We start from the raw sequence: 23,183 nt of genomic DNA on the forward strand, positions 1-23,183 counted from the left end.
TTATACACCAACAATGAAGCAACACAAAGAGAAATCAAGGAATCGATCCCATTTACAGTTGCAACAAAAACCATAAAATACCTAGGAATAAATCTAACCAAAGAGGTGAAACATCTATACACTAAAAACTATAGAAAGCTTATGAAAGAAATTGAAGAAGACACAAAACAATGGAAAAGATTCCATGCTCCTGGGTAAGAACAAATATTGTTAATATGTCCACACTACCCAAAGCAATCTACATATTCAATGCAATCCCTATCAAAGTAACACCAGCATTCTTCACAGAGCTAGAACAAAGAATCCTAACATTTGTATGGCACCAGAAAAGACCCCGAATAACCAAAGCAATCTTGAAAAAGAAAACCAAAGCAGGAGGCATCACAATACCAGATTACAAGCTATACTACAAAGCTGTAATCATGAAGACAGTATGATACTGGCACAAGAAGAGACACTCAGATCAATGGAACAGAATAAAGAACCCAGAAATTGACCTAAAAACGCATGGCAACTAATCTTTGACAAAGCAGGAAAGAGTATCCAATGGAATAAAGACCGTCTCTTCAGCAAGTGGTGCTGGGAAAACTGGACTGTGACATGCAGAAGAATGAACCTGGACCACTTTCTTACACCATACACAAAAACAAACGCAAAGTGGATAAAAGACCTCAATGTAAGATAGGAAGCCATCAAAATCCTCAAGGAGAAATCAGGCAAAAACCTCTTTGATCTTGGCCCCAACAACTGCTTATTCAACATGTCTCCGGAGGCAAGGGAAACAAAAGCAAAAATGAACTACTTGAACTTCATCAAAACAAAAAGCTTCTGCACAGTGAAGGAAACAATCAGCAAAGCTAAAAGGCAACCGACAGAATGCGAGAAGAGGTTTGCCAATGACATATCAGATAAAGGGTTAGTATCCAAAATCTACAAAGAACTTATCAAACTCAACAGCCAAAAAACAAATAATCCAGTGAAGAAATGGCCAAACGACATGAATAGACACTTCTCCAAAGAAGACATCCAGATGGCCAACTGACAGATGAAAAAATGCTCCACATCACTCACCATCAGGGAAATACAAATCAAAACCACAATGAGATACCACCTCACACCTGTCATAATGGCTAACATTAACAACTCAGGCAACAACAGATGTTGGCGAGGATGCGGAGAAAGAGGATCTCTTTTGCATTATTGGTGGGAATGCAAGCTGGTGCAGCCACTCTGGAAAACAGTATGGAGGTTCCTCAAAAAACTAAAAATAGAACTACCCTATGACCCAGGAATTGCACTACTAGGCATTTATCCAAGGGATACAGGTGTGCTGTTTCGAAGGGACACATGCACCCTCATGTTTATAGTAGTACTATCAAAATAGCTTAAGTATGAAAAGAGCTCAAATGTCCATCGATGGGTGAATGGTTAAAGAAAATGTGGTGTGTGTGTGTGTGTGTGTGTGTGTGTGTGTACACACACATACACAATGGAGTATTACTCGGCAATCAAAAACAATGAAATCTTACCATTTGCAACTACATTGATGGAACTGGAGGGTATTATGCTAAGAGAAATGAGACAGTCAGAGAAAGACAAAAATCATATGACTTCACTCATATGAGGACTCTAAGACAAAAAAACAGATGAACATAAGGGAAGAGAAACAAAAATAATATAAAAACAGGGAGGGGGACAAAACAGAAGAGACTCATAAATATGGGGAACAAGCTGCGGGTCGCTGGAGGGGTTGTGGGAGGGGGGATGGGCTAAATGGGTAAAGAGCATTAAGGAATCTACTCCTGAAATCATTGTTTAACTATATGCTAACTAAATTGGATGTAAATTTTTAAAAAGTAAAAATAAAATTAAAATTAAACAATAACAAAAAAAGAAATCAGTTGCATTCTTATACATTAATAGTGAAGCAACAGAAAGACAAATAAAGAAACTGATCCCATTCACAACTGCGACAAGAATCATAAAATACCTAGGAATAAACCTAACCAAAGTTTTAAAAGATCTGTATGCTGAAAACTATAGAAAGTTTATGAAGGAAATTGAAGAAGATACACAGAAATGGAAAAACATTCTGTGCTGATAGATTGGAAGAATAAATATTGTCAAAATGTCATACTACCCAAAGCAATCTACACACTCAATGCAATCCCAATCAAAATTGCACCAGCATTCTTCTCGAAGCTAGAACAAGCAATCCTAAAATTTGTATGGAACCACAAAAGATCCCGAATAGCCAAAGCAATATTGAAGAAAAAAAAGCGGGAGGCATCACAATCCCACACTTTAGCCTCTACTACAAAGCTGTAATCATCAAGACAGTATGGAATTGGCACAAAAACAGACACATAGATCGATGGAATAGAATAGACTCCAGAATTGGACCCGCAAATGTACGGCCAACTAATCTTTGACAAAGCAGGAAAGAATATCTAATGTAAAAAAGACAGTGCCTTTAACAAATGGTGCTGGGAAAATTGGACAGCAACACGCAGAAGAATGAAACTAGACCACTTTCTTATACCATTCACAAAAATAAACTCAAAATGGATGAAGGACCTGAATGTGAGACAGGAAACTATCAAAACCCTAGAGGAGAAAGCAGGAAAAAACCTCTCTGACCTCAGCCGCAGCAATTTCTTACACGACATATCTCAAAAGGCAAGGAAATTAAAAGCAAAAAATGAACTATTGGGACCTCATGAAGAGAAAAAGCTTCTGCACTGCAAAGGAAACAATCAACAAAACTAAAAGGCAACCCATGGAATGGGAAAATATATTTGCAAACGACATATCAGATAAAGGGCTAGTATCCAAATATATAAAGAACTCACCAAACTGCAAACCCGAAAAACAAATAATCCAGTAGAGAAATGGGAAGAAAACATGAATAGACACTTTTCTAAAGACACCCAGATGGTCAAAAGGCACATGAAAAGATGCTCAACATCACTCCTCATCAGGGAGGATGAGATCAAACCACACTGAGATACCACCTCATGCCGGTCTGAGTGGCTAAAATGAACAAATCAGGAGACTATAGATGCTGAAGAGGATGTGGAGAAATAGGAACCCTCTTGCACTCTTTGTGGGAATGCAAACTGGTGCAGCCACTCTGAAAACAGTGTAGAGGTTCCTCAAAAAATTAGAAATAGATCTACCCTATGACTCAGCAATAGCACTGCTAGGAATTTACCCAAGGGATACAGGAGTGCTGATGCATAGGGGCACTGGTACCTCAATGTTTATAGCAGCACTTTCAACAATAGCCAAATTATGGAAAGAGCCTAAATGTCCATCAACTAACAAATGGATAAAGAAGATGTGGTTTGTATATGCAGTGGCACACTACTTGGCAATGAGAAAGAATGAAATATGGTCTTTTGTAGCAATGTGGATGGCACTGGAGAGTGTTATGCTAAGTGAAATAAGTCAGGCAGAGAAAGACAGTTACCATATGTTTTCACTCATATGTGGATCCTGAGAAACTCAACAGAAGGCCAGGGGGGAGGAGAAGGGTGGGTAGTTACAGACAGGGAAGGAGGCAAACCATAAGAGACTCTTAACAACTGAGAATAAACTGAGGGTTTTGGGTGGGTGGGGGAAGGGAAAATGGGTGATGGGCATTGAGGAGGGCACCTGTTGGGATGAGCACTGAGTGTTGTATGGAAACCAATTTGACAATAAATTTCATGTAAAAAAAAAAAAACTAGGTAATGCCTATATTCCTTCAACTTTATTGATGTCTTACCCACTAAAAAAAGTTCAATTAAATGTGTTAATTATTATCAATAGGATTTTCAATCTTCAATAGTGAATTTAATACATAAATAAATTTATCTCTGAAATTAATTTCCATGGAGGAAATCTAAAGAATAAAATAAATACAAGATGAAACCCAATGTCTGTAGGAAACCTTTCTTAAAATAGTTATTTGGATAAGCCTTTGACCATATTTCAAGATTTGTTAATTACCTCTGTGGGCACTAGTCCCCATGGTCTACACCATGTACACATCCTAGCCTTCATGTCCTACATAAACACTTCTTAGAGCACACATATACCAGAGAAGGGCGCTCCTTGTTTAACTGGGCAGAGATCCACCTACAAACGTGTCTCACAGGAGTCCTCACTAAAAGACTAGAAATATCCTATTAAAAACATTTAACAAACCAGATTCATGAACTTTTTCACCAGTCCCACATCTAGTTTTTCTCCAACATCCACATTAAATAAGACTTCACTGAATCTTCGCTCAGCTGTTGCATTTAAACTCAAATGTGGTTGTAAAGTTAATACAAGAAAGCGGTGACTCATCATACTTCATGGACTCAATAACTTCCAAACAAGAATCCTTCTGTTTACCTGTGAAATGAAGGCTCATCGCTATGGGAACAAGGGTATCTTTGGGCTACATAAGAACATGACAGCTGTGAATCCTTCCCTCCTGAAATGTAAATACATTCCAATTTTATTTCTAGTTATCTCTCCACATCATTACCTTCAAATTATGTTCAAATATGTGTGCTTCATTTGTCTTAACTTTTACAGAACAAACTAAATGTAAGTTCATGCTATGCTATTAGAAACTGAAATCCATACCATGGAAAATGAAAACGTATTTCAGTAAAAACATAGCACTCCTCTTTTTAAACATCTGTTTTTTCTACTTGTGCTCTCTCATTTTTAATATCACAATGACTTTTAAATTAAAATTACAATAAGAGCTAAAAGTTGAGACCATGGATTAAACCAATATGGAAAATGGTTACAAGCATAAATGAAAAGTCCTATATTTTGATTCACTACATTAAATTACATAAGGTGTAATTTCTGGCTTGACACTTTCAATAAGGAGAGCTTGGGCCTTATGTGACCCAAAGCTTAAACTGAACCAATAATGTTTTTCACCTGCTAAACCTACTTAATATATATTTTGGAAACTGTGTGTGCATCATGGATGCTCACTGCTTTCTTCAATGATATAGCACATATGCAATACCGTGTTACTTCTCAACTAACTAATTGAAGGCATTTAATAAACCATGGTGAGTCCAATGGATAGCAACCAGAAAAGCATGGTAATTAAACTTCATACAGTGTAACAGCTGACAACCATCTATTAAAAAAATATATAAAAAACAACATATAAAAAATTCTAATGAGCCAAACTAAATAATATTGTCTAGGGATGCACGATTGGGTAATCACACTATTAAAATACAAGGAGGTGATTACTATAAACATGAGGATAATGGATATTTTGGGGGACAAGCAAGGGTAATGATTGGGACAAGACACAAAGAAAAGCTCCTGGGGTTCTTGGAAAGGTTCTATTTCTTGACCTGCATGTTGGTTATAGGAATATTCACCTTAATTCAGTGAGTTTTTGCTTTTTTCTGTATCTATGTTTTACTTTATAATAAAACTGTTTTTTAAGAAGCCATGTTGAATTCACCCATTCCATATTATTTCCAGAATAAATAAAAACAGGCAGTGCCTTGGTGTTAAAGAGGCATCTCTGAGCTCAACATAAGGAGAAAGTATGAGCCCTTGTTAAAGGACAGTTAGGAAGCTATGAAAACAGGAATTGTGTGAATATTCAGTAGAAAACCTCCTTCATAAGACAAAAGACTAGATAATGGTTTCTGAGTCTATTTCAACTCTAAAATTCTATGGCCTTCTCATTCCCAACACTATCCCAACCTGATGTGGTCAAGAAAAGCCGACTGCATTTTGTAATCAAGGCATTTGGGAAGCTTAAGTCCCCTGTCCTCTTCTACCTAGGAGTTTATCAGTTTAGTATGTACATTGTTTGTGGGTACTTTTGTGTACATGCGTGTCTGTGCATTTAAAAACTATGCAAACAGAAAATTTTAAGCATTCCATTTTAGGTCTAGACCATCATGGTAAAATTACCAGTGGGAAAAATGAAGAGAGTAAAGAAAAAATAAAACAATAATAATTTGTGAGTAGGTGAATACAATGTTAAAATTTTAGAATTAAATGTGAACCAAGCACAGTTGCTAGTTTTTTCACAAATACTAGTCCTAATAACCTCCCTTTGTTGAATATCATTACTTTCGCTGAATATATAGAGAAGCTGGTGTACAAACACATTACATAACTGGGGCGCCTGAGTGGCTCAGTCGGTTAAGCGTCTGACTTCAGTTCAGGTCACGATCTCACAGTCTGTGAGTTCGAGCCCTGTGTAGGATTCTGTGCTGACAGCACAGGCCTGAAGCCTGCTTCGGATTCTGTGTCTCCCTCTCTCTCTGCCCCTCCCCTGCTCATTCTCTGTCTCTCTCTGTCTCAAAAATAAATTTTAAAAAAATTAAAAAAAAAACACGTTACCTAATTGTCCAAGGACTCATTACTTCCAAGTACTAAAGCTGGGATTTGACTGACACTAAGCTCTGAGTCTACATTCTGTGCAGTTAAGCCTTATGCTCAACTTAGGTGATATCCTACCATATACAAATGTCACATTCATTATTTAAACTAAATTTCCATTTCCTAGTGAGAAAAAATATATTCCTATTTCTTACCACTTGGTAATAACAGCTCCTTCATCATGATTATAACATTTTTAGGTTCTAACTAAAATGCTTGTAACAATGATATACTGTATATAATTTGCTTATTTTGTTTTAATATCTGCAAATAAAGATTATTTTTCCTTGGTTCCAAACACACTATGAATATAAAAACATTAGTTCTGAAGTTCACAGTCAGAAATTATCTACAGAAAAAATTATAAATCAAAAATTAAAAATTAAAATAAATTAGTGGGCTAATTCAGTCATTGAACATTCCAGCTATTTAATGATATGATAAAGTCTTCAAAGAGTGAAATGTATGTATACTTTATCCCTTTTCTATATTCTTTCAGAATTGAAGTGAATTTTTACCTATAGAGTTCTGAAGCAACCAGAGGATCAACTCATAATATTGGTAAATTCCATAGGAAAAAACAACTTGCTGATTATTTAATGAACTGCTTTTTGTTCAAGTTACCTATCTGCCAATCCTGCTGAATGGCCCGGTGAGTAGGAGCTAACACAGGTTGTTGATGTGTGTATGTAGTAACCAAATGTTTCTGGAATTAGTTCAATTTTTAACTCTGCAACAAATCAGTAAGTCTATTTAAGAGGTATAATAGCAGTAATGAAAGATATTCTAAGAAATACAAGGCCACTGTACATGTGAATAATGGTTAAAAAGAAGGATTTTTTTTTCTTGGCAACAAAAACACATTCACAAAAAAAAAGGACTAAATACTGAAAAAGTCCAAAATTGATACAGGAACAGCAGTGTCTGAAATGTTGAAGAGGAGGGAAATATTAGGAGGAGATTGATGGTGAGGGTGAAGATAATGTCTGGAATGCAGACATATGCAAGTGATTATGGAAAGTGACTCTACTACCAAATGGTGGAGTTTGTCACAATAAAATTGCTCATTTAATGTTTTACCTCAAACTCCTCTCCTTTGATAAGGGAAAAATTTGTCATGATCAAGTAATACTTACGTCATGATTTAAAGAAGGAACAACTCAAACTATGTTCCACTCCTAAATTATATCATTAAATTTATGGATTTATTGCTTACCCAGAAAACATGGAAACATAGGTATAATGGCATATTAAGCCTTTTCAATGATTTGCAATTCGGTGTGAATGGGTTTACCATATTATTTTTATATTTTTTTTAATTTTTAATGATCATTTATTTCTGAGAAAGAGAGAGACAGAGAGATAGCACAGGAGTGGGAGAAGGGCAGAAAGAGGGAGACACAGAATCTGAATCAGGCTCCAAGCTCTGACTTGTAATCACAGAGTCTGATGCAGGGCTTGAATTCTCAAGCTGTGAGATCATGACCTGAAGTCAGACACCTAACCCAGTGAGCCACCCAGGCACCCCTACCATATTATTTTCAGAACCACTCTGGTTATGATTACAGAGAGAGTCTTTGAGCACTGACACAGAGGTGTTAAGTGTTCTTCATGGGAGAAAGCACACAACAAGTGAATTTGGATACTCACGGAAAATTTGAGAGAGTTTAATTTCTACCTAAGGCAGACACTATTTTTTATTACCATGGTATTGTCTCCTAGACTTTCATAAAGAGCCATGGACACAAACAATGGAAGTTCAATAACAGATTTCATCCTGCTGGGGTTTTCTGATTGGCCCCAATTAGAACACATCATCTCTGGGATTGTCTTCATCTTCTATATTGTGACTCTGGTAGGAAACACAACCATCATCCTTGTATCTAACCTAGACAGCCAGCTCCATACTCCCATGTATTTCTTCCTATCCAATTTGTCTTTTCTGGATCTCTGTTATGCAACTAGCATCATCCCACAGATGTTGGTTAATCTATGGGGTCCAACAAAGTCTATTACCTATGGAGGATGTGTGCTCCAATTCTTCTTTGCCCTTGACTTGGGAGCTACAGAATGTCTTCTCTTGGCTGTGATGGCCTATGACCGCTATGCTGCTGTTTGTCAACCTCTTTACTACACAATAATAATGCACCCTCAGCTTTGCCAGAAGATGGTGCTCACCGCCTGGTTAGGTGGTCTTGGTAGTGCCTTCATTCTTTGCTCCTTGACTTTGAAGTTGCCAAGATGTGGGCACAGGGAGGTCGATAATTTTTTCTGTGAGATGCCAGCCTTGCTCAAGATGGCTTGTGTCTACTCAAAAGTAATGGAGGCCATCGTCTTTGCTCTTGGAGTGATATTACTTCTAGTACCTCTATCACTAATTCTCATCTCCTATGCAGTTATCACTCAAGCTGTCATGAGGATCAAGTCAGTGGCAAGGTGGCGTAAGGTTCTTAATACATGTGGTTCCCACCTCACAGTAGTAACTCTTTTTTATGGAACAATCATTTATATGTACATGAAGCCACAGAACAGCACATCCCAAGACGAGGGGAAATTCCTTACTTTCTTTTACACAATCGTCACACCCACCCTTAACCCTCTGATCTATACTTTAAGAAACAAAGATGTAAAAAGTGCAGTAAAGAGAATACTGTGGGTAGAAAAATGGTCATCAAATTTATGAGTTACATGGAAGAGAGATAAAGAAATAATATTGACTTTTACCAACAGAAGATGAATTTATGCTTTTATGCAAAGAGGATTTACTGGGTGTTTACCTTGTACCAAGGTACATACCTTGTAAATAAGTAGAAAGTGAGAGATACAGACATTTAAAGAAAATTCAATTTATATACTTGAAAAACCTTCAAGACTAATCTGTAACTACAGATAAATAAGAATATAATTATGAAAAGTGTTTAAGTACAGTAGTAAACATATGTACAAAATATTAAGAAAATATTTCACATGGAAATTTATTTTAATGTAGGATTACACTGGGCACTGATTTTTTTTCTTCCCAGACTTGCCACTTTTATGGGAAATAACCTTCACTTTCATCCACCTGACACTGCCAGTGGGGTCTTTGTGGTGTAGACCAACTGCCCACCAATACCTGTTCCACCTTCTTCCTTAAGTTCTAATTGGTCACAGGGCCGCCATCCTAAATATCACATTTCGGAGCCTGCCCTCCACCAACACAATGTTGGGAAAGCAAAGTGTGCAACCCCTGGGTTATCTTCTCAAATACGAAGCCATTTACTCTCATCCTTCCTCCTGTTCCTGCAGGCTGGACTGTGAATGTGGAGGGTTTCTCTTTTTGCCAAAAACCCTAAGAGAGAATGGAACAATAAGATGGAAACAGAACCATCCCATCAGTAGAGAAATGCTTCCAGACTATTACAAGAGAAAAATCTTCTAATTATCTTATATTAATGAAGTCACTTTATTTTGGGGTTTCTCTGTTAGAGAAACTTAACTTTTACCCTTCATGGCCTGATAAGGAGTTGTGGCTTTTTCTTATAAGGTAGTGTTGGTCCTTGGACGAGCATCAACAACATCACTTAGCAATTTATCAGAAAACACATGCTTAGGCCCACCTCAGACCTACTGAACAAAACACAGGATGGCCCCAGCAACTGATGTTTTTTAACAAACATGAGAGGTGATCAGGCTAAAGTTTGAGAACCACTATTACAGAGAATAGAGAGACATCGAGTCTCTAAACCAAAAATTAATGTTTTATAGGTTTTAATTAATTTCCTACCTATAGACGGGTCAAAGGAAGGGGTAATGTTTTCTCAATGTTCTTAGATAAAAGAAATGGAAGACATGAAATTTTGCCTAAATGAAATCATTACAAAGTGTTATTCTTTATTTCATACTATCTTCTTGCTCTTTGGTTTTATAATGTTCCTTCTTTTATTGAATCATTGTGACAGTAGATAGTAATTTTTTCAAAGGGGCTTGATGCTCTTATTTCAAAAAACAAAAATTTAGCATTCATGTTTTTCCCACATTTTTTAAACTTTATTTTATTGGCAAATATATTCAAGCTCTGAGGATATGTATGTTGAAGAAAAAAAATATTTCCCTTCTCTGTAAGTTGACCATTTCAGAGATAGGAAATCCTCTACATGTGAGAGTCCTCACATTTACTATGCCCTTGTTTTGTGATTTCAAGGTCAAGTAAGCCACTCCATCTATCTGGAGTATTTGGGTGGGGCTAGATGCATTGTAAGGGTTAGTGATGTTTTCTCTCCCATCCTTAAAACTTCTGGTTCCCAGGTTTCCACGGTGAAAACTCTACACCTTTATTTTAAAATTTTGATTACCTTTTAGGGTGTAACTTTAAAATTGCCAGGTGTGTAAGTCTTGCAACCCATGGAGCTTAAACCCTGTAGTTGTAAAAGTCAACAGGTTGGGTTCAGGGAGACTCCAAAGGCGGTGGGGCTACTCTTGGAGAGAAGGCAGGGAAAACAGCCTGAGGACATACATCTTGGAAACAGAGACTTGCAGAGAGTCTGGGGCACACTGTGGGGAGATTATTTGCTCCTTTTGGAGCATGCCCAAGAGAGGCAGCATTCCCAGAGAGACACCTCCAAGAACAAGGAAACTGACAGGAACCATTTCCTCCCCATGTCCCTCAGTATGAGCACAGGGCCATCTGTGGGATTGTGGGATTGTGCCTTCAGTCTCTACCTAACTTGCTTACAGAAATCCCAACCAACCCCATGCTCTGGTGGAACTGTCCTTCCCAGGCATATTTGCCTCACTCCTAGCATGGCAAACACCCTCCCCCAGAAGACTGGCCCAAACCCCTGTCGACACCATGTCTCCCATCATGAGAGTTTTACAGGGCATCAGTTCCAGCAAGAGTGGCAACAGGCTTCATTTCACAAGCAGATCAGAGGGTGGACAAAGCACACTTTAAAGACTCCCTGAAGTGCCCAGCCCTGAGGAACAAGGGACACAACACTGCAGGACACTACAAGACCTCATCTTCCTAAGTCCATTCCCTCAAGAACAGCACTCATAGCTGACTTTCCTAACACAGAAAAGCAAGCTCAGAGACTTAACAAAATGAGAATACAGAGGAATTTGTTCTAAATGAAAGGACAGGACAAGGCCATGACCAGACAGTCAAATGAAACAGATATAAGTAACATGCCTGATAGAGAATTTAGAGTAATGATCATAAGGATACACACTGGACTTGAGAAGAGTGTAAGACATGAATGAGGTCACAAACACAAGGTAAAGAATAACAGCAGAGATAAAGGGCTGAATAAATGAAAATGAGAAACACATTTGACCAAATGAACAGCAGGATGGAAGAAGCAGAGGAGCAAATTAATGACATAGAAGACAAAGTAATGGAAAGTAATAAAGTTCAACAAAATAGAGAAAAATAATTGTACAAAATAAGAATAGATATAGGTAACTAAGTGACTCCATCAAATGTAATAATATTTATATCATAAGAGTCCCTGAAGAAGAAAAGAGAGAAAAGGGAGCAGAAAATTTATTTAAAGAAATAATAGCTGAAAACTTCCCTAATCTAAGGAAGGAAACAGACATCCAGATCCAGGAGGCACAAAGAAACCCCAACAAAATCAACAACAGTAGATCTATACCAAGACATATCACAATTAAAGTGGCAAAATATAGTGATAAAGAAAAAACTTAAAAGCACCAATATAAAAGAAGATAGTTACATACAAAGGAATCCTCTAGGCTATCAAAGCATTTTCTAGGAGAAACTTTGCAAGCCAGTAGGGAGTGGCATGATATATTCAAAGTGCTCAGTGGGAAAAATCTAAAGCCAATGATATTCTATCCAGCAAGGCTAAGATGCAGAATAAAAGGAGAGATAAAGAGAGAGAGAAACCAAGAAATAGGCCCTTAACTATAAAGAACAAACTGATGGTGACCTGCTGATGTGGTAGGGGGAGATATGTAAAATAAGTCTCAGGGATTAAGGAGTGTACTTGCCATGAGGAGCACTGGCTGATGTATGGAATTGTTGAATCATTATATTATACATCTGAAACTAATGTAACACTGTATGTTAACCATATTGGAATTTAAAGTTTTAATAAAGAAAACCCTAAATCCCCAATTTAAAAAAGACTATTAGAAATAATAAATAGGTCATAGAGATTAAGGAGTGAACTTCTTGTAATGAGCATAGCATCTTATATGGGTGTTGAATCACTGTATTGTACACCTGAAACTAATACTACAATGTATGCTAACAACCTAAATGAAACATAAAAATTTTTCAAAATAAAGCAAAACTCATAGCCATTATTTAATAAAAATAAGAAATAATAAATGAATTCAGAAAATTTCAAGATAAAAAATTAATATACAGCAATTTGTTGTTTCTATGTATTAATAATGCTCTAGCACAAAGAGTGATTAAGAAAACAATGCCATTTACAATTACATCCTAAGAAAAAATTTCTAGAAATAAATTTAAATAAGGAGTTGAAAGACATATACTCTAAAAACTGTAAGACATTTGTGAAATAAATTAAAAGCAACACAAACAAATGGCAGTTATCCCATGCACATGGATGGGAAGAATCAATATTGTTCAAACATCCATAATCTAAAGTCATGTACACTTTTAATGTAATATCTATGAAATTATCGATGTAATTTCATAAAACTAGAACAAAGAATCTTTAAATTTATATGAAACTATGAGAAACCATGAATAGTCAAATAATCTTGAGAAAGAAAAACAAACCTGGAGGTATCATAATCCCAGGTTTCAAACTATACCACAAAGCTACAGTAATAAAAATAGTATGGTCCTTGGCACAAAACTAGACACATAGATAAATAGAATATGATAGAGAGCCTAGAAATAAACCCATGATTATATGGCCAAATAATCTACTGCAAAGGAGACAAGAATATACAATTGGGAAAAGACAATCTTCAATACATGGTGCTGGGAAAACTGGATAGCTACGTGGAAAAGAATGAAATGAGTCATTTTGTCATACCATATACAAAAAGAAAGACAAAATAGATTAAATTACTTAATATAAGACCTGAAACCACAAAACTGCTAAAAGAAAATATAGGCAGTTAACTCTCGGATATCAGCCTTAGCAGTATTTTTCTAGATCTACCTCCTCAGCCAAGGGCAACAGCAACAAAAATAAACAATTGTGACTAGACAGCTTTTTCCCAGTGAAGGAAACCATCAACAAAACAAAAAGACAACCTACTTAATGGTAGAAGATATTTGCAAATGATATATCCAATAAGTAGTTAATAACCAACATATTAAAAGAACTTACACAACTACACACACACACACACACACACACACACACACACACACCCATTTAAAAAATAGGCAGAATACCTGAGTAGACATTTTTCCAAAGAAGATACTCATGGCCAACAGACACGTAAAAGGATGCCCAATATCGCTCATCATCATGGAAATCAAAATCAAAATCACAATGAGATATCACCTCACAACTGTAAGAATGGCTAGTCTCAAGATAAGAAATAACAAGTGTTTCTAAGGATGTGGAGAAAAGGAAACCCTCATGTTCTGCTGATGGAAATATAAACTGGTGCAACTACTATAGAAAACAGTATAAAGATTCGTCAAAAAGTTAAAAATAGATATAATGGATGATCCTGTAAATCTACTTCTGGGTATTTATCTAAAGAAAACAAAAATACTAATTTGAAAATATATATGCACTCCTATGTTTATAGCAGCCTTACTTACAATAGCCAAATTATGAAAGCAATCCAAGTGTCCAGCAATAGATAAATGGAAAAGAAGGTATGGTACATATACACAATGGAATATTACTCAGCCATTTAAAAAAATGAAATCTTCTCATTCACAACATAGATGGAACTAGAGGGTGTTGTCATCAGTGAAATAAACCATGCACCCAAAAACAAATACCATATGTGTAATCTGAAAAACAAAACAAATGAATAAACAAACAAAAAATAAAAACAGGCTCCTAAATACAGAACAGACTGACAGTTGACAGAAGGCAGGGAGGTAAGGAGATGGGCAAAATGGGTGAAGAGGATTAAGAGATACAAGCTTCCAGTTATAAAATAAATAAGTCATGGCGCTGAAAAGCAGAGCATAGGGAATATAATCAAAAATATTGTAAAAACTTTTTTGGTGATAGATGAAAACTACATTTATCACACTGAGCAGTCAGGATGGCTCATGTCATTGCAAATGGCAAGACTTCATTTGTTTTGATGGCTGAGAAATATTCCATTATATATATGAAACCTTTCTCCATTACATCTCAAAAGCTTTAAGAAAGAAAAATAAATCATGCTTTATAGAACAAATGTGTCCTTTGTAGAGGACTAATCCCAGTGCTTCATCGATATATTTATATAATATTTCTATGAATATAATAAAATTATATAAGTAAAACAATAAAATAAAAGTGATCATTCAGAATGTAGGATGTTCCATACAACAATTTGCCTGGACTCTTTGAGAAGTCAATGTCATGAAAGAAAAAAGCAAGCAAATTGTTCCATATGCACAATATCCAACAGAAATAATCATGTAAAAACAAATGCAAGCCACATGTGTATTTAAGTTTTCTGGTAGTCACATTTAAAAAGGAAAATGGGAGGAGGAGTTAAGATGGCAGAGCAGGAGGGGGATCCTATGCTTGACTCGTCCCTCAAACACAGCTAGATAAATCATTCCAAATACCCAATAAATCAATCTGAATGCTGAGAGAACAAGATGCAGAACTAGTGCTAGAAAATAAGCCATGTCATGGAAGGTAAGACACGAGCAGAAGTGATTCTGGGGAGAAAAGGATTGGGTGTGGCAAAGGGGAGTAGGCCCTGATCACAGAGAGAGGAGAGAGGAGAGAGAGAGAAGTAGCATGCAGAGAATGGCACAAGGAAAACTCTTCCCCAAAACTGGTAAATGGGAAAAGAAGAGGGGCTGACTACCATAAGTTTTCATAATCAGTGGAGCTCAGAATCTGCAGTTTTAGAAGGCTGCACAGTCACCAGTTTCATACCTGGCGGGCTTAGTAGTGCTCCTGTGGCAAGCAGGACAGAGGTCCGGGAATGTACAGTGTGGTTTGAGGATCCCCTGCGTCATACTGGGAGACAAAGACCTCCTTCTTGGAGTGCCTTTGGGAGAGGTGGCATAGCCTTCCAGGGGACAGAAGAGCTGGCAGGCAGCAATGTGTTGTTCTATTCAATAGAATAGGAACAGAGACACCTGCTGAGGACAGCAAACCTTGGTTCTGGCTTTTTGCTGCACTTTACCATAAACTCTAAGCCCCTGCATGATCCTATGACTGCTTTTCTGGGACATGCAGGCACAAGCCACAGTGTGGCGAGACCCTCCCCAAATGCCAGTCTATGCTGCTCAGGTTCTCTAAAATTTGGAGTCTTGAAACCCAGACAAATGCCTGATGTAAAACAGAGGAGTACAGTGCCACCTGGTAAGCAGACAGCTTGGACACAGACAGGTGAAGGCAGGAATTTGACCAAAGCTGGGGACACAAGAAGAGAGATTGTTCACTCTTCTGTGAGGGTTTCCTGAACAGTGTTAGCACAAACTACCTCCTGGGTGGGGAGAGAATGAGAGAGCCAGGCAACACCATTTTCCCTCCACCCATCAACACTGAGAGACTTCAGTGAGCAACACAGCTCCCCCAGTGGAGGCTGGAACACACAAAGCTGCGCTCCCCTCATCCCGTGCCCTGCATGTGCATCTTTACTAGGGCAAGTCAGCCTAAGAACCAACAGAATTAGCATCTCCCCTAGAAGACCAGCAAAAACCCCTTGCTTGTACCAAGTCTGCTGATCATAGGGGGCGGCAAAGCTTCAGCTTTGGTGGGAATAGGATAGTCTTATTTTTAACAAGCAAACCAAAACACAAATAGTAAAAATGCCACACATTGGACCAGGTCCCAATGCTCCCCATTGCAGGCAAGGAAAAACTCTGCAGACAGAGGACTGACCTGAGGGAAAGAGCAGCCAAAACACAAGAGCAGAGTGCATACTCTAAAGCAAGTCCTGAAGCACCTGGACAGCAAGGGCCACTTCTTAATATAACTATTACTCTCAGGAGCAGGAAATATAACAGATTTTCTTGGCACACACACACACAAAAAGTGATCCAGACAAAATGACAAGATGGAGTAATTCACCCCTAAACAAAGAACAAGAAGAGATCATGGCCAGGGATCTACCCAAATAGATGTAATATGCCTGAACCAGATTTTAAAACAACAATCTTAAGGATAAAGCATAGAAGAATATATGGAGTCTCTTGCTTGAGAGATGAAAGAACTAAAAACTAGTCAGGTCCAAATAAAAAATATATATATACTATAAGCAAGATGCAAAACTGACTGCAGGTAGTGACCACAAGAAGCGATGAAACAGAGGAATGAATCCATGTAAAAAAGATAAAATTATGGAAAACAGTGAAACTGAAAAGAAGAGGAAAAGCATAGGATCATGAATGTAGACTTAGGGAACTCAGTGACTCCTTAAATCATAATAACATTTGCATTATAGGAGTCCCAGAAGATGAAGAGACATAAAAAGGGGAAGATGGTTTATTTGAGCAAATTATAGCTGAAAACTTCTCTAATATGAGGAAGGAAACAGACATCAAAATCCAAGAGGCACAGACAACTCTCCTCAAAATCAACAAAAGCAGGCCAACACCAAACTATAATGTAGTTAAATTTGCAAAATATCACAAAAAAAGTAAAAGTCCTAAATTCAGCAAGACAGAAGAAGTCCCTAACTTACAAGGGAAGACCTATGAGGCTGGCTGAAGATCTTTCCACAGAAACTTGGTAGGTCAGAATGGAGTGGCTTGATATGTTCAGTGTGTCTAATGGGGAAAATGTGCAGCCAAAAATACTCTATCCAGAAAGGCTATCATTCAGAACAGAAAATGACAAGTAATCCAGTTAAGAAATGGGCATAGGGGTGCCTTGGTGGCTCAGTTAGTTGGGCGTCCAACTTCGGCTCAGGTCATGATCTCGTGGTTCATAGGTTTGAGCCCCATGTCGGGCTCTGTGCTGATGGCTCAGAGCCTGGAGCCTGCTTCAGAATCTGTCTCCCTCTCTCTCTGCCCCTCTCCTTCTTGCACACACTTGCTCTCGCTCTCTCAAAAATAAATAAAAACATTTAAAAAAAAAGAAATGGGCAGAGACAAGAGTAGATATTTTTCCAAAGAAGATATGCAGATGGCTAACAGACAAATGAAAAGATGTTCAACATTACTCATCATCAGAGAAATACAAATCAAAATCATGATAAGATATCACCTCACACTTGTCAGAATGGCTAAAATTAACAATACAGGAAACAACAGATGTTGGCAAGGATGCAGAGAAAGGGGCGCCCTCTTTCACTGCTGGTCGGAATGTAAACTGCTGCAGCCACTCTGGACGGAGAATAGTACAGAGGTTCCTCAAAAAACTAAAAGTAGAATTACCCTATGACCCAGTAATTGCACTATTAGGTATTTACACAAAGGATACAAAATACAGAGCTAAAGGGGTACATGCACCCCAAAGTTTATAGCAGCATTATCAACAATAGTGAAACTATGAAGTGAGTCCAAATGTTCATCGACTGACGAATGAATAAAGAAGATGAGGTATATATATACAATGGAATATTACTCAGTCATCAGAAAATGAACTATTGCCATTTGCAATGATGTGGATGGAGCTAGAATGTATTATGCTAAGCAAAATAAGTCTCAGAGAAACACAAATACCATATGATTTCACTCATATGTAATTAAAAAAACAAAACAGATGAACACATGATAAGGGGGGAAGAGAATAACGGGACACAAACTACAAGAACCTCTTAAAAGTAGAGAACAAACTGAGGGTTGATGGAGGGAGGTGGGTGGGACATGGGCGAGATGGGTAATGGGTATAAAGAAGGGCACTTTTTATGATGAGCACTAGGTGTTGTAAGTGAATCACTGAATTCTACTTCTGAAACCAATATTGCAATGTATGTTAACTTACTGAAATATAAATTAAAAAACTACTGGAAGGCCTGAGTGACTTAGCCAGTTAAGCATCCAACTCTTGATTTCAGCTCAGGTCATGATCCCATGGTCATGGGATTGAGCCTCACATTGGGCTTACTGCAGAACCCGCTTGGAATTCTCTCTCTCCCCCCACCCCTTTCTCTCTCTCTGTCTCTCTCTCCCCTTCCTGTCTTGTTTTCTCTTTCTCTTTCTCTCTCTCTCTCTAAGTAAATAAACATTAAAAAAATATTGAAGTAAAAAAAAAATAGAACTACCACATAATCCAGCAATTGCACCTCTGGGTATTTATCTAAAGAAAGCAAAAACACTAATTTGAAGACATATATGCACCCCGTGTTCATTGCAGCATAATTTACCAATACAGCCAAGAAGTAAGTGTCCACTGATAAAGAAAATGTGGTATGACATGTTCCATAGATTATTATTCAGCCATAAGAAAGGATGAACTTTTACCACTTGTGAATACATGGTGGATCTTGGGGATGTTATGCTAAGTTCAATAAGTCAGACATAGAAGACAAATACCAGGGGCGCCTGGGTGGCGCAGTCGGTTAAGCGTCCGACTTCAGCCAGGTCACGATCTCGCGGTCCGTGAGTTCGAGCCCCGCGTCAGGCTCTGGGCTGATGGCTCAGAGCCTGGAGCCTGTTTCCGATTCTGTGTCTCCCTCTCTCTCTGCCCCTCCCCCGTTCATGCTCTGTCTCTCTCTGTCCCAAAAATAAATAAACGTTGAAAAAAAAAAATTAAAAAAAAAAAAAGAAGACAAATACCATATGACCACACCTATGTGTGAAATCTTAAATAAATAAATAAATAAATAAATAAATAACAAGCTTATATACACAGAGAACAGAGTAATGGTTGACAGAAGGGGGGGGGGTGAAGTAGGTGAAGGGGGTCAAAAATTGTTATAAAACAATTAACTCGTTGGGATCTAAGATCCAACATGGTGATGACTATACAGTAGTTAATACTGTACTGTATATTTGAACATTGCTCAAGAAGTTGATCTTAAAGGTCCTCATCCCAAGATATAAAAATTATTTTGTAACTATGTATGGTGATGGATATAAACTAGATTTATTGTGGCGATCACCATCTTGCAAGATATACAAACATTGAATTATTATGTTGTGCACCTGAAACTAATATATCTATTGTAGCTCAACTTAAAAAAAAAAGAGGAATGGCAAGACACTTCCAAAGAAGAATATTCAGGTAAAATCTCCTGCCCTACCAGATATCAAGATTTATAATAAACATATAATAAGTGACACTAGGTGGCACTGATGGAGGAAAATACTCACTGAGCAGTAGATCAGCTGCACCCTCATGCGCACACACACATATGCAGGACTTTGATATATTCAAGAGATATGATGGCATCACTGGGGAAAGAAAAAATATTTCAATAAATTAAACTGGAATTTGGTCACATATATGGAAAAAACAAATTTGGGTACCCACGCTCTACCATACATGTAAATTAATTCCAGAGGTATTTATGTTAAGACTTTAAGGCTTTTATAGAAAATTATACGTTAATATCTTTCTGACTTTGGAAAAGAGAAGAATTTCTTAAACATGTGTTTTCTAAATGTGATAGAATTTTCTAATTAGAAATTTTAAAAAATTCTGATCAGCAAAGACTTTTTTTATAGTAAAACACCAAGAAACAAACAGTAAATTGCAGGGTGCCCAAACAACAGGGAGTTAAAAGGAATTATAAGTACTCCTATAAATTAATAAGAAAAAAAGAGAAGCAGTGCCATAGTACACTTATCAGAATCTACAAATGGGTTTTTTATAGAAAGACAATTATACATAGCAGTAAGTATATAAAGATGTGGTCAATCTTAGTAGTTATTAGGGAAATGAAAATAAGGCCACAGCTAAATAGCATTTATAATCTTTCATTTGGCAATGATTTAAAAGTCCACAGGACCAGGCATTGGAGAAAATGTAGATCAATGGAATAATTGATACAAAGCTAGGGTAAGATAAATTGATAGAACCACTCTAGGGGAAAATGCCTTGTCAAATTTGCTTATTCCATAACTAGCAATTCTTGTCCTATGCATACATCCAAAAGACCTTCTTGCATACATGCCCCAAGAGCCATAAACAAAATTATTCATCCTAATGGTTTTCATATAAACAGCAAGTTGTAATCAGTAAAAATGGCAGTCAGCGAGTGAAGAAACAAAATAATTATAATATATTCACACAATAGAATATTATACAATAATGGTAATAAATGAACCACAGTTACACAAAAGATTTTGGATAATCTCAGTGACAAAAAGTTAGGTGAAAAAAGGAAAGTACCAAAAGCACATATAAGATATGACACCATTTGTGGAAGTTCAAATAAAGTAAAAAGTTTTTAATTTTTTAATGTTTATTTATTTTTGAGAGACAGAGAGTGTGTGCAAGTGGGGGAGGAGCAGAAAGAAAGGGAGACACAGAATCCAAAGCAGGCTCCAGGCTCTAAGCTGTCAGCACAGAGCCAGATGCAGGGCTCGAACCCATTACCTGAAATAAAGTCTGGTGCTTAACTGACTGAGCCACTCGGATGCCCCTCAAATAAACTAAATTTTAAAATACATGTTATTTAGGCATTTTTGTATGTATGTGAGTGTGTTAATATATAAATTATATTCCAAGACAAGTGTGTCATGAACACAAAATTCCAGATCTTGATTTCTCTGGGGGTCACATAGGAACTTGAGAGAGCATAAGGCAGAGAGGTTGCTTTAAGCCATTAGCAAATCACAGTTCTCGAGTTGAGTTGTAGGCTAAATATGTTCATAATATTAATTTTAATTCATTAAAAATGGAACAATGATATGGCTCATGAACCACAGAATTATGACTATTCCATAATTTTTTAAAAGAAAATATTTTCTTTCCTGCACACACCACACCTAGAGAGTTGCCTTATTTCTCTACCTTAATTGATGTCTTACCCACTGAAAAACACAAAGTTCAATTAAATGTGTTAATTTTTGGAGGTGGGCTAAGATGGAGAAGGAGTAGCACTATCTTAAGGTTGCCTCTTCCCCAGAACAGCTAGATAAATACCAAATCATTCTGAACACACAAGAAATCAATTGGAAATCTTTGGGAACAAAGCTGCCCATCTACAAACAGAAAAAAAATGGCACATGGAAAGTAAGAACTGTGGAGAGTTAATTTGTGGGACAAAAGAGCCATGGGCACTGAAGAGGGGAGGTATCCTTGATCATGGAGAGGTGAGATAGGCGTGAAGAAAAAAGACTGAAAACACGTGCAGGGGACTGCGCAGAAAACTTGATGGGAGTTAGAGGACAGGGCTTCAATACCTCCAGGTTTCCATAAACATCAGAGCACAGAGTCTGAAGTTTCTGAGGTCAGCATCTGGTGGTGCTCCAGCAAGGAAGAAGGGAAAAGGCCCAAGAATGGGCAGTGGTCTGAGGATCCCCAGGGTTGCACAGGGAGAAGCAATTGCCCTGCTTGGAGTGCATTTGGTAGACGTGATATACCTCACTGTAGGCAAAATCCCTGCTTTTGTAATGCCATAGAGCTGCACCTGCTTATGGATGGGGGTGCCATAGAGCTTCCCAGTCTGGGCACCAGTATAGGAACAAAGACACAGTCTGAGGGCAGCAAACCCTGGCACCCGTTATGTTTTGTGATTTACCATAAACTGGGAACCGCCTCTGCTGCACCATCACATGACAGCTTGCTGGGACAAGCCGGTACTGACAGCACAGCCAACCCTCCGCCAGGGTATCTGCATGGTTCCCAGCCAGGAGTCTGATGTTTGGAGTTTTGGAACACAAGCATAACTGAGATGAAATCTAGGAGGGTGGCATTACCTGGCAAGCAAACATCTGGAGACAGAAAGGGTAAATGTGGGGATCTGACAAAAACCAAGGACACAAGAGAGGTGATTAATCATGTGCACCTGAGGGCACAGACTTCTAGCTCCAGGGACTAGAGAGCAAGGCGAAGCCGTTTTCACCCCTAGCCCAAAAATGATTGACCCCAGTGAACTGAACAGTGCCCCAAGTGCAGAAGGAACCAGATTCACCAAGCCCCACCCCCTGTGACCTGCAGGCCCATCTCCACTAGGGAAAGTCCACCTAAGAATCAGAGCAGCAGGCCCCTCCCCCAGTAGATCAGCACAAATCCCTTCCATGCATTGTTTACTGAGTGCTGCAAAGCTTCAATTCTAGGGGAAAGAGGATTTAGCTCCCTTTGGTTTTTTATTTTTTGTTTGTTTCTTCTTTTATTTGTTTCAGTTTCTGTTTTAGTTTTTCTTTTTCTCTTGAATACAGAAAGAGCTACTTTTTTACTTTATTTTTTTTATTTTTAATCTTTTTTCTACCAAGCTTCTCTTAAAGCAGACAAAAACACACCTGAATGTAGTTTCTTTTATTTTTTAAATTTTTATTATATATATTTATATTATTTTTTACAAGAAGGGGGAATTCACCCCAAAAGAAAGAACAGTAAGAAGTCAATACAGGGAATGTGTGTAGAAATATATTTAAACAACAATTGTAATGATTCTAGCTTAGCATGAAAAAAGAACAGAAGACATTAGAGAATCCCTTACTGCAGAGATAAAATCTACTCACCCCAAAATATAAAATGCTGTCAAGATTCAAATCCAAAATGATGCCAAACAGAAAGGATGGACAG

The 23,183-nt window shown here is 37.6% G+C and overlaps 1 protein-coding gene across 1 annotated transcript; it reads left to right on the forward strand.

Moving 5' to 3' along the window:
* Positions 1-8,067: 8,067 nt before the first annotated feature.
* LOC123609387 (olfactory receptor 2W1-like) lies at positions 8,068-22,296 on the forward strand. Its single transcript, XM_045500400.1, has 3 exons — positions 8,068-9,063; positions 16,535-16,558; positions 22,029-22,296. The coding sequence occupies exons 1-3, from the start codon at positions 8,150-8,152 to the stop codon at positions 22,294-22,296; spliced, it is 1,206 nt and encodes a 401-aa protein (XP_045356356.1). The 5' UTR covers positions 8,068-8,149.
* Positions 22,297-23,183: the final 887 nt, after the last annotated feature.

This window comes from Leopardus geoffroyi, chromosome B2, assembly GCF_018350155.1.
Source record: "Leopardus geoffroyi isolate Oge1 chromosome B2, O.geoffroyi_Oge1_pat1.0, whole genome shotgun sequence".
NCBI classification, from domain to species: Eukaryota; Metazoa; Chordata; class Mammalia; order Carnivora; family Felidae; genus Leopardus; species Leopardus geoffroyi.

Bases quoted from the DNA above. Each gene is read 5' to 3' on its own strand.
- LOC123609387 (XM_045500400.1), top strand. From the start codon at position 8,150: ATGGACACAAACAATGGAAGTTCAATAACAGATTTCATCCTGCTGGGG. The intron at 9,064-16,534 runs GTGGGTAGAAAA...TACTCTCAGGAG, and splicing joins AGTGCAGTAAAGAGAATACT to CAGGAAATATAACAGATTTT. The intron at 16,559-22,028 runs GCACACACACAC...ACCTCACTGTAG, and splicing joins AAATATAACAGATTTTCTTG to GCAAAATCCCTGCTTTTGTA.